General features: G+C 39.3%; 1 protein-coding gene across 1 annotated transcript in view; it reads right to left on the reverse strand.

Moving 5' to 3' along the window:
- ANKAR (ankyrin and armadillo repeat containing) overlaps positions 1 to 12,994 on the reverse strand; it is a gene marked incomplete at its 5' end in the record, with an annotated part of 90,246 nt that overhangs the window by 67,912 nt on the left and 9,340 nt on the right. Inside the window, 3 exons of the mRNA XM_082658448.1 lie at positions 4,043 to 4,146; positions 4,786 to 4,949; positions 6,489 to 6,926. Of these exons, the coding sequence (XP_082514574.1) occupies positions 4,043 to 4,146; positions 4,786 to 4,949; positions 6,489 to 6,926 (706 nt within the window). The remainder of the gene's footprint in view (positions 1 to 4,042; positions 4,147 to 4,785; positions 4,950 to 6,488; positions 6,927 to 12,994) is intronic.

The following is a 12,994-nucleotide window of genomic DNA, read 5'->3' on the forward strand; positions in this document are numbered from 1 at the left end:
ACTACTGATTGCTGTAAAAACAGTATTCTTGACAGTGGTGATCCCCTCCCATGGCTCTTCACTTTGCTGCTCAGGGACTATTAGTTCTTCTAAGGATGCTGAGAAGTTTTTTCCATTATGCTAATTTCCAGGAAAGTGAGTCGGTGACTCTCTATGCTAAGGAAACTCCTTGCCCATAGGCTAAGGTGGAATCACGGGGCCCCATGGATCAGTTAAAGGAAGATCTTAGGAAAACACTCTATTATGAACTGATCAGGGGCTAATACCTTCTCTTTTTTGACCTTTACTTCAATCCCAGTTTTCTGAATATAATAGACCTCTGCATAGATGGAGACATATTTGAGGACCTGTTAGCATTTATTTGAGGCTGTCATTCTTCATATCCACCATCTTCTTCCCCCAAAGGAAACCAGACTACGAGAATATAAACTAAAGGCTTCTTTACCCACACCTCTCAGTTATAGTGCCAGGCCAGGTGGTGGACTTGTCACTTTGTCCACCTTCATCAATGGGAACTTGCCTAACTTACTAGACTCCAGCCTCCGAAATTGAGGAGCAGGTATTCTGAATCCCACCCAGATTTGAAGGCTTTCAGATCATAGTGGTGATAGGCTAATAGGCCTTAAGGAGCTATATGGATCAGACCTGGATACTTGATTTGCACTGGATGACTAAACTAAATTTCTGTAAGACAACGGCTCACCTTTCCTTGGTGTTATACACACTGATAAGAGTGGACACCAAATACAGATACCCCAAGTCCCGTAAGACTGTGTCCATAGATCTAGGCATGAGGGATTACACTAAGGATGTCCTTTGGTCTTTGGTTGGCCCAGCTCTACATCATCTTGCTCCAAGAGAATCCCAGTGTCAGAAACCTCTGTCTTTACATGTACTTCTCTAGGGAGCTGGCTCTGGCTGTGGGAAATTGCTATGGAATCAGAAGCTGCTGACTACATTTGGAGCCCCGGTACTCAGTGATGTACTCCCAGATAACTGCCCAAGCGATGAAACAAACTTATGAATTTAACAAATACCAAAGGAGGGTAGGCTGATTTCTTTTAGAAAGTTGGTCTAATCATCCAATACCAATCAAACATCCAAAACCAGCAGGGAGCTGTCCTACCCTAGAAACTGGAGAAGCAACCGGTGGTGAAGATCACCGTACGCTGAAAAAGTCTCTGACCTCAGAATTTTGTGACCCCTCCCACCCCTGCAAAGTTGGATACACAACCTGTGCATTAGGCCAACAGTGGCCCACACAGAGATGAGTACTGGAAGCACAGAAAGCCCAGATGGCCAGCACTGTGAGTGAGCCCTCATCCAAGTACTGCATAGTGACACACCACTGTTCTTACTCAAAACTTTAAGTGTAGGCATCAGCAGGGGCTCTAGCGGAGCCTCACTTTTAAACAACTCCCTCCATAGTCTTCTGCCTGGGCATCTGCACTCAGCTTAGGGACTGCAGTAGGACCCTCTAACATCACACTTCCCTGACACGCCACTGTCACGTCAAGTTGTTTTCTGACCTGCCTCCCAACATCCACAACAGCATCATGATGCTGGTATGCTCTCCCCCAAGTAGGACATTTTAGTATCAGTATCAGCTCATCTATTTGCTCCAATCATTGTCATCTTCATAATTCATGAGTTCTTCTACTTTCATGGACTGCCAAATCCTGGGTATCTGACTGTGGCTCCTATTCTTTGATGTTGGTATGGTGGAAGAATACAACCTGAGCCAAAAATGAATCTAGGACTTAGATGCCAAGCGGGGCAGGAAGGCCAGTGGGAATGATCCTATTTTCATTAGGGACCGGGAGTCTCCTAGGAAGTAAATCATTCTGAGGAAAGAGAACATCACGATACATGAGCTCAGCCCCAATAACAGTGCCCCTAAAAGCAAAGAAGAGGGGAGGTTTTGAGATGGTATGTTTTCCATCATTCAGATTATTCTCTGGTCCAGGACCAACACAGAAAGAAGATCCCTACATAGAAAGAAACAACTGTAAGCAAAATGACTGAAAGAGCTGTTTTTGCACCAAATTGTTAGGGGCTCAAGACAGCACTTGTTTGAAACCAATAAAATTGGGAAAGAAATTATCTTTATGTCATTGAATTGGCTTCAACACATCTCACATTTGATGCGTGCTATCTACCAGACATCAGGAGGAGTCAGCCCAGGGGTGATGCCAGCTCTGTAACCAGGAGCAGCAGTGTCAGAGACAACAGTGACATCAGTATCGAGTTGCCTTCTTGGGGCTGTTGGGCTCTGGAGTTCCAGCAGTGGATCATTAGAGGGAGCCCAGGCAGGAAAGGAGGAGACCGAAAAAATGTCATAGTAGCTGAGAGTGCTGACCCATGGAAATACCAGATTTCTAGAAATAATTCTGTGGGGGTAGATTTTATAGGGAACTGAAGGTTCACTGGTAATTGGCTCAGGAGCCAGGAAAATACTACTCCTCCTCTTGTGGTTTTCACTTTTACTCCATGCTGGCTGGGTCTGGGAAACAAGCTTATGCTAGTTTTGAAAGTCTGAAAATTCAAATCCGTCTACAATTTGCCAACACTGATAACCAAATGCTGTGCATTCGTCAGAAACTAGAGAAACAGTTCCACTATGAGATCCCACTGCAGCGATATGACTGGATCCCTTAGGGTGCAATGGCAGGGTGCTTACACCAACCATACTCCTTCACCCACAACAACCTCTCATCAAGCACAGCCTTCATTCCAGCTCTTTCCCTGCATTTCCAGGATCATTCATGTCCCCCTAGACACTAGAACCTGGGAGAATAAACTTTTGTTTAGAAGAGCCTCCAGCTTGACAAGAATCGTACATGGAGTATGTCTACAGGTGCTAGGTCCCTCAGAGATTCCTCCTCCAGGTCGAGATGCACACCAACAGTCCATTCCAGAGGAGTGAGATCTACTTCTTAGTTCCCTTCAAAATCACGGAGGCTGTTAGCCACATGGTCTTTGACTTTAGCTCTAGTACCTTGTGTGCATCCAGGCAGTGTTCCGTGGAAAGATCCACCTTTCATCTTTTATCTGCTTCTCCCTCTGCCTTATTCCTCTTATTTTCCTCACTGCCATGCATCTTGAAAGAAATTTATAATCTTTGTCTTTACTTCTTCACATCCCATGAACTCTCCCCGACTTTATCCTTCAACTTATTACACATAGCCTTCTATAACCACATCTTCTCTTATCAAGTCATTGTCAAATTTAGAGGGCTTTCTTCAGTCTTAAATCAACTTGGCCTTTTTCTCTGTTGAGTTTGACGCTTTTAACTATTACCATATTTTAAAACTTCTCCCCATTTGGCTTCCATGCTGTCATACTTTCTCATTTCTCCTCTACCTCTATCATTCCTTCTCAGTCTCTTTTGCTCTCTCCTCTGCTACTCCCCACCCCCCTTAAAGGTTTCTATTCTCCAGAGTTCCTGACATGGCCCTAGCCTCTCAACTACTTCCATGACTTTAAGAAAAACAAAACAAACTCCAATATGCTTTAAAATCTTGTCTCTACCTCCAACTCAAATGTTTCCTCTGCATTCTATTTCCCTTATTTACAAATTTCAGTTTCCAAGCTGTGAAAATCCAAGAACATACATAAAAGAGCCTAAAAATACTGAGAGAAACATGGTGCTCTAAGAGATGACAGGCTTAACAAGACCCAGCAGAGGAAGAGGATTTAAAATCATATTCGTTATGGAAACAAAGGGGTATATGCCGAGTCCATTGCTTTTCAGTGGGCCCATAGGATTTGAGCCCCACCTCCATCCCCATTTAACCACTGTGTTCATTGTAAGAACAAATTACAATGTCTAAGGATTATTACACAGAACGTATCAAGGTGTATGAAGTAATAAATATAACATTTAATACTTTGTAACAGAGTCCGTAGTCATTCACGGGGGTTATTATTGTTCTAGGATCTCCTTCCTGAGGTTTTAAGTTAGCCTTTGCATTTTGACACTTTCCGGTTTTCTGCTTTCAACAAGTTGTGTTACTGTGAATAATTACTAAAAGTTCCTTACCTTTTTCCATTTAATTTCATGATTGGTATTGAGTAATATTCTTTGTATCCTGAATCTTCTGCAAACGTATTAGCAGCACAATCCCGTATTTTTTCTAAATTGTTCTAAAATACAAGTTATGTTACTAAAAAAAAAATCTTTAAACAAATCTAAACAATTGTTAACTTATTTTAGATGAAATTTTATACCTGTAAAGGACAAATTTTTAAAAAAAAATCCCAAGTGACCCTGGTAATAACTGAATATATCCAATCCCTAATTTGGATTAGAGAGGAAAATTTTTTAAAAAGAATATAATATGGAGAAGGTAGAAAAACAATGACAATTGAAATGTATTATGTTTTCCAGATAAATTTTGTTCTCAAACTCTTGAGGATCTCTGTTCTAATACTAATCTTTGAGAAAAATGGAAGAATATGTAGTTAATGTTCAGGGATTTCTACTGTATTCTTCAGTTAACTATTCTAGGGCAAATGTGGTCCATTAGAAGTCTGTAAATTCTGCAAGGATAGTTGTGCCTAGCTTATTTATCATTTTATCTCTGACATCTAACACAAGACCTTAGATATACTTGCACTTAATTCATATACGTTATGTAATGTTTGAAGAAATTAGTGAGTTGTGAAGATAATCATTTGGAGAGCTGCCTAGTGCCTGTACCAACAGAGAATCTTTCTGGTTGGAGAATAGGATAAAAGAGTTGTGAAATGACAAACCATTTCAGGAACAATAATAATTTAAACCTTAAAATCTTCCAAAGCATCCTCAATTGAAGGAGTGCTGATATCAAATTCAATTCCTCCATGAACATGAAAATATTGATCCTCTTTGTAGTGAAAATTCTGGCATTTAAAATCTCGTCCATAAATGAATGGAGGCAATTCTCGCTCTGTCTTGACCTTGTCGTCTCCAAAAATGAAAACAAATTTTTGTTTAAAAATTGAATAACAGCATATAGGCAATCATATTTTTGAGGTCTAAATTCTCTCATAAAGTGAAAAAATTCTATGTGAAATGGAAATCTTGGCAATTACAGTCTATTTATTCATGCTCTTAATGTATATTTTAAATATTAAAATATATTTATATCATACATTTTGGTCTTTTTTTGTAGTTTCATTGTACAGACGTTTCAAAAGAATAATCAAAACATTATTTTACTTATTGATTACTATATATGAGCTCAAGACTAATATTTTACCCCCAATTATCAGAAAAGATTTGAAACTCTGTGCTGTGGAGAATCTTTAGTTAAATAAACAAAAGTTACCTGAGCTAGTTAAGGAAAAGAGAGATACTATAAAGAAAATGGTGGGTATCTCTCACGTGACAAAAATAATCAGCCCATTTTTCTGGAAAGTAATGAAGCTACACATATAAAATTTACTTTGAAAAATAATTTTCTAAAATCCTGGCAAGGATTAGGTTTATTCAATATTTTGACTTGTTAGCAGAATATAGTTTCATCAATATAAGGTATATAATATATTTTGAGAAATGCAAAATGTCTAGAAAAGTACAAAGAAAAATATAACACCTTAATCTCACCACCTGGAAATTAATTATTAATATTTAGTCGTATTTGTTTCCAATAATTTAAATAATAAGACATTACAGATATTGTTAACATCCTCTTTAAGCATATTAGTTCCATACACATGACATTCTTCCCACCCCCATCCTGGACAAGCTGTCATGAGTCCATTTTTAAATAGTTTACAGATATGGATTATAATCTTCACTATCATAATTCTCATGATACAAATTTTCATTAAGTGACTTGCAAAATTTCTACTGAAAATTTGCCATCTGAATAGAAAGCCCACTATAATAAGCCTACAAGTTTGAGCACCAGTGAAAATACACAAATTGTGTGCTAATCTGGGTGGGAAGAATAGTCTGCTCTGCATTCCTGTCAAATTCCATGTAAACATGGTCCTATTTTAGCTCTCTATTCTCTAATATTTGTCTATTTCTTTGTTTTAATACCAATATATTACTAAAGTTTTTAATATGTTTTCATCTTTTTTTCAGAAATGTAAGAGCATTCATGATCTTTTACTGCTCCATATTAATCTCAGAATCAATTTCTAAACTTTCATGAAAAACACAATAGGGATGTTGAGTAGAAGTGCACTGAACTTATAATTTGAATGAGATATAATATAGTGTTGTCCCATCGTGAACATAGCATATTTCCCTATTTTCTCAGAACTCATTTTAAGTCTTTCAACAGTCCTTATAATTGATATAAATATACACCATGTACTGTGTGAATATACCAAGTATTTTTAATTACTTTGGAGACATTACATTTTGCTTTTTATTTTTAACAGGCTACAGCTTGGTTACATGCTGGGACCCACATACTAGAAACAAAATTGAATTTACATATAGGTTCAATATATAGCTATATTTTATATAAAATTTTTGGTGATACTCTTACCTGAAAAAGGCTGAAGCAGACTACTTAAATATGGAACTTTCATCTTCTTTTTTAAACTCAGTAGAAATGGAATCAGAAAACATATTAATTTTAGGTATCCTATCCCTTTCCTGATTTCTTTTTTCTTCTCAAAGTGTTTTTGAATAATCTTTTTTTGAAGATATAACCTTTGCTGTAATCTCTGGTAGGTACAAATGTCAAGATAATCCTGATTATATCTTACAGCATTAGTAAGCCAATAGGCTGTTTCAAATATAAAAACATTTTCACACTGTTGAACTTGTGTGGTACTGAATGTCAACTTTAGTAGAATATTTTCAGCATATTTCATAAACACAGCTTTTTCTTCAGGGCTATTGGGATTATATGTTGGATCTTCATTCATGTCTTCATCATAGATGCCATCAAAATCTGGATCCTTTGTAATATCTATCAAACCTTCACAGTAAAAAAGAAAGATTTTAGATTGTGAAAATTTCTTACTTGGTCTCTGGATAAACAGAGTAGACTGAAGACAGGGTTTCATCTTGAAATTCTACCGAAATGACAGCAAAGGGATAATGAAATGCCAGTAAAATTGTCAAAGAATAAAAGCAGATAGATACGTGGTAACTAAGCAGAGTAAAGAAAGATGGAAGCTTGCGGAATTAAAAAGAATTGATTTTCATTCTCTTTGGAGAAATACAACACCATGGTAACATAATAACGTAAGTCCCATCTTTAATCAAAGAAAATATGGAAGAACAACAAGAAATGTGATATTCCTTTAAGCAGAGAATCAGCTTCTTACTTGGGCATAAAGTATATTTGCTTTTTCAGGTCCTATATTACATATTTCTTCTTTTTGATGATAACAGAAGCTAAACATATACAATAAATAACTTTCCTACCAACTAATCATGATGAAACAAGAATTGAAACTTGATTTTACTCTACATTATGAATGACAATTTTTATATTACATTTTCTTCCCATTTATGATGAAATTAAATTGTTTCTTGTTGTCAAATTGTCTTTTTTAAGATATTTACAACCTTAATCAAAGCTTGAGAAAAACGGCTTAGAACCGTAAAATAAGACTTCATAGAAAATGTGGAGTTTGTAACATATGTGCCTTAAAGTGTAAATAATTCATCAACGTGCCTCCCCGCTTCTTTTTCCTTTTTTTCTTCCTCAAATCTACATATTAAAAAAGCCAGAATACTCTTGGATTTTTAAGATGGCCACTATGATTCATCTCCCTTTTGCAAAATAGTAAGATAAATTATTGAGATTAAAAAGAAATTAAGCGTTTCTGACAGTTAAAATAGATCTAAACACAAGCTAGAGCACTGTTGATTCCTCTAAAACTTTGTGGCTTGAGTGGATGGGAGCCAAAATGCAGCAAGTCAATTCTCACCCCAGAAGGGCAGAAAGGCTGAAAAACTAGAAGGGAATGGGGAGCTCCACAGACCATTCCCCTCCTCTGGAGCCAGACTCATTGCCCCCTCCAAGCAGGATATAGGAGGAAACAGACCAATCAAAGAGAAGAGACCTACAAATACGGCATTTGGGGAAAGTCTCCTCAGTGAAACAGCAAGGTTTCCTCCTAATCACTCTACAGCGTGGTGTACTAGTCAGCAAGCGGGCTCCTGCCTCACCCCTCAACCAGGATGGAACAAACAGCAAGGATCACCAGACTGGTGAGGAAGGCCTCTCAGGTGAAAGACCGACACTGGCAGGAGGAGGGAGGCGGAGGAGGGACGGAGGAAGGATGGAGAATGGGAGGATGGATTTTGAAGAGCAGTAAAGTGCCTAGAGAAAATAATCGATCAGCTCAGATGGGAGTACGAGGGTGAAAGTGTGGAGAGAGACATCTCTAAGGAGAAAATGGAACTGCTGCACCACCTGATGTTTCACTTCACTGAGAGGAGCTCGATATTTCTGCTCAAAAGTTTGGGGCTGAATTGACACGTACAATGGAAAACCAAGCGAATTTCTTGAAGAATGCACAATTGTTCATGTCACAAAAAATTAGAAGTTATTAATGAAAGGAAATGTGATCATAGCATGTTATGCAAATCAGCTGGGAAGATATGTACAAAGTCATTATGAAGTAAAAAAACGAGAGAGGACTTAACTAAAAATTGGATATAACTAAATTTGGAAGGCGGGAGGGGGGGCGGGGGGGAAGGGGAGAAATACAAGATTCCGTCGTTTTAACCTCTATGCTAATTTCTTTTAATATTCTCTCCTGCCCTGGTTTTGCTCCTAACTCCAGATTCTTTCTCCATGCCTAACATATATCTTTACTTGAATGTCCTAGAGGCACTTCCGAACAAAATCCACCTTTCCTCTCCCCCAAATCTGCTTTTCTTTCATTCCCTATCACAGTTAAAAGCACTATTTATCTATCAGTTCCTCAAACTAAAAACCCGAGAGTTGCCTTCAATTCCTTTTCTCTTACACTCTGTTAACCATCTGTTAATTTCTACATGTATTGAAATTTACTACATGCCAAGCACTGTAGATGTGATGAGAATTTAAAGACAAAAAAGGCATACTTTTGTGTGCTCTCAAGCTCTCAAGCACAGAAAATCTATTAAGGAAGACAGAGATGAAACCAATAATTTCAACACAAAATGGTACAATGTGTACAGAATAGAGGAGGCTGTGTCTGAATCAGGTCTTGAAAAATGAGTAGCAATAACCTGGGGAAGAATGCAGAAGACTGGGGTGAGAGAGAAGGGCATTCCAGATAAAGGACAAGGAATGAGCAGAGGCATAAAAAAAGAACCATTTCAGTTTACCAGCTTTTGGTTTTAAATAAGGTCATCAGATCAAGGGACTTGCCCTAATGAGTATCCCTTCTCAGCAAACTGGATAATATGACTAGATTTTTGGAGTGCTCTATTCTCCACTGCTGTTGCTACCATTTTTTAAAGGTGGTGTTTGCTGGTGGTTTTATACAGTGCAAAAGGTATTAAACAGGTGAAGCTTAACTTGGCCTCAGTGATTCCCAGCAGTCTTCCCTCCCCAAAAAATAGTTGGCCTCCCGCAGAGTTCCTCGGAAATTCACTGTAGCACAGTGTTTAAGGCAATCACATGGTCAGTTGCAAGGTTTGAACCCAGTCTTGAAGAGAGGAGGTGCTGTTTCCCCAAACGTGAAAGATGAAATAGCAAGTCTCGCCACTGTCTTGCCACCATACAGCGGCAACTACAAGGACTTAGCTGAGAGCACAGGGTTAGAGCCAAATTTCCATAAGTCATACTCTATATCAGACACCTTTTGTTCCCTACCTCACTTCCTCCCAGACAGTATTTTTCACTCTAGCTGTCATTGCATGGACCAGCTCCACACAGATGTAACCTGACTGCACCATGTGGCCCTTACTTTTGCCCTGGGGTTTCCTCTGCCACTGCTGTGTTGGACTCCTGACAGAACCCATTCCACCATTCTGACGGATGAACAAATCTAGATGAGGGAGTTAACTCTCATGGAACCTTTGACTAATGAAGGAGAGAAGTCAGGGAAAACATGCTCTCCTCTTCCATCCCTCGGGCTGACAATCCTGAAGCATAGTCTATGTGGCTCCCCAGAGAGTCCCAGCAAAACCGTCCCTAATTATTCATGTGATGAAAGCTCAACAGCATTATCCTTGGATTGATGACTACTCCTTTTCTATCCACTTTTCCTGTCCCTCACTCCTGTTCCTTGGAGTCATTTCACATAAACTACTCTGACTTAAGCCCTCATTTCAGGCCCTAATTTGGGGGGTAACCTAGGCTAATACACTTTGCACTTGTATGCTGGTGTCTGACCCTGTATATCCTTAAGCATGCAGCATAAAAGCCCCACCTTCTAAGAGTCCAGGTCCCTTTCCCGGAATCTGATGCTTAGCCCTGCAGGATTTCATAGTGATGCTCCAGATGTGGTGCATGATGGGGAACCTGTACCTATTCCTGCTGCTGCCTCTGGGAGTTTCCCCCTGAAAACTCTGCTCCAGCACACCTCGAGTGTGTGCTGCTTGGTCATTTACAATTGTTTGCACTATACCTTTGTTACAGTGCCTGAAGCATATTGATGCTGCTGGTTCTTCAGCAGACTCCTGAAGTGTGGTGGAGGGAGAAAAAAATCTCTATCCCCATATGATGCTCTTCTTTGATTGTCCGGCAGCCAATATTACAAAGCGCTTTAGTGTAACATACACAGCACTTTCCCCAAGGCACATGGTGGTAGAGTGACTGGCTCTGAAAGGTTTCCAGCCTCATTCATATTCAGCGGAAAAGGGGTTATAGACAGAGAGAGCAGCCAGAAGGCAGTTGCAGTATGTAAGGCTAGAGAAAAGAGTGTTCTGTATCAGGGTGTTGTAGTTGAGATAAAGCAAAGTGGATGATTTTGAGATATTTTAGTGGTAGAATCATAATAGTCAAGACGTGAATTCCCATCCAGAAAAGGAGAATTAAGTCGAAAAATCATAATAGTCAAGACATGTATTTCCATCCAGAAAAGGAGAATTAAGTTGAAATGTCTGGGACCGATATTTAGTTACGTACCAATACGGCCACATTGTTAAAATATTGAAATCTTCCATATTGTGTGGTAAATTAAATTGCTATAGCCCTGAGCTCTTTGAATGCCTCCCTTCCCTGGGATAGCCTAGAAAGCTCCATGATCCAGCAAAGGGTACATATGCCAAGCAGGAGGTCTCTGAGATCCTGTTCCAGCATTATTGCTGATGTCTGTTCTGATTGGTCAGTGCTCATGCTGTGCTGGTGGTTAATTATTTTGAATGTCACCCCTGAAAATGTAAGCCATGGAAGACAGATAACTTTAGTCTCTGGGTGCTCCCCAACTCCACCTACAGCTTGATTCGAATGTTTCTATGTGTCTCTGATCTCTTCAACCAGGAGCACCACTGTGAGGCACCACTCATAGAGGGTGGCCTCAGATATGACAGACAGCTAGATTCAATAGACCAGATGTTGGGCCACAAAGCTGCTTGATATAACTGATTTTTATCATCAACTAAGTAGGAGCCCTTTGTCCATAGATACAAAACAGGACACGTGCTCCCTCCTGCCCTGGCCATCTCTCTTCTTACTATTGATGCTCTCACTGGATGATTCAAAGGCTCTTGTGACTTTAACATATGAATGACTGAATCCTCAATGTGCACCTCTAACCTGGATTACTCTCCTGGAATTTGACTTGTATAAGAGTTTCCACCTAGATATCTGGATCTAAAAAGGGCTCATTGTTTCTTTACCAGTCAATCTGTCAGCTCTGGCTTTTGCTTTGTTTGACACATGCCAGATTGGAATGATGGTTCATTAGTTCCACCTCCTTTCTGATGAGAGTCTCAAAGTAATCTTTGTAAAAAGGGAAGAAAAGCAAACCCAATTTTTGTCAGGACTGTCAAAGCTCTAACGTTAAAACCCACCATCCAATCGTGCTGATCCTTAACCTCCATGGAGCTCAGATCTTCACAAAGTTCCTGGCATCATCTCAATCAAGAAGGGCAAACGGTGTAGCTTATAGACACATCTTGGGCAATGCAAGTAGGCAGAAACATTATCTGGCTTGTGCCATATTCCCTACTGTCTTCCAGTGAGTGGTGAATATAGATTACTAGACAACTTCCAGGATAAAAGAGTCATCAACTACTCTATCATCTTTGACATCAAAATGACACCTTAATTTAGATACATTTCATTTATGTGAGCTCAACTAGTCTTGGAGGTCCTAAAGTACCAGAAATGATAGCACTTCTGGTTGAACGCTAACAAATGTTTTCAAGACTTTGACCATGCCATATTCTCTTCAACAATGTATCTGCATGTGCCAAAGTATCAGTACCCTTTAAGAGGAACTACCAGACCGGTCAAGGGAATGCAGAAATTAATGGAACTTACTAGACATTACTGGCAGCATTTTGCATTACTTCACCCTAATCACCCCAAGGACCTGAACAACAAGAAGAGATTTTTCGGTTCCAGCTACAGTTATAATCTTTTAGAAGCCAGTGATCCTCCAATCGTAGGTACTCTGCACCTATCCAGTGACATTTGTTGATTCCACCAACATCATAGACTAATTCTCACCCAGAGGGGTAGAATTTCTGCCTATACTCAATACTCTTGGAGTCTGCTCTCAACAGAAGTTGATTACCTTGCATAGAAATGAGAGCTATTAGCTATCTAAACTGTCTTTGAGACACAGAGATACCATCTCCAAGAGATGGTACTGCTTGCTGGTACACACAAAAGCTACAGAGCCTGAAACACATCTGGAAACCCAACCCATAGCAGGTGAGTCAGGCTGCCTTAGTGTCATCAAGCAAATCTTACTCCCAAGCATTTGAACTTCACAGAAGTCTAGCAACAGATAACAGTAAATAGCAAATGAACACTTCTAACCAAGGTCCTAACCTAACAGGTCCTAACCAAGCTTCAGAAGGTGACATTGAAAAAAATTAATTATTAATTATTGAAAAGATACTTTGTAATTCAGAAAAACCTCTTTC

This window comes from Grampus griseus, assembly GCF_964374135.1.
Source record: "Grampus griseus genome assembly, chromosome: 7".
NCBI lineage: Eukaryota > Metazoa > Chordata > Mammalia > Artiodactyla > Delphinidae > Grampus > Grampus griseus.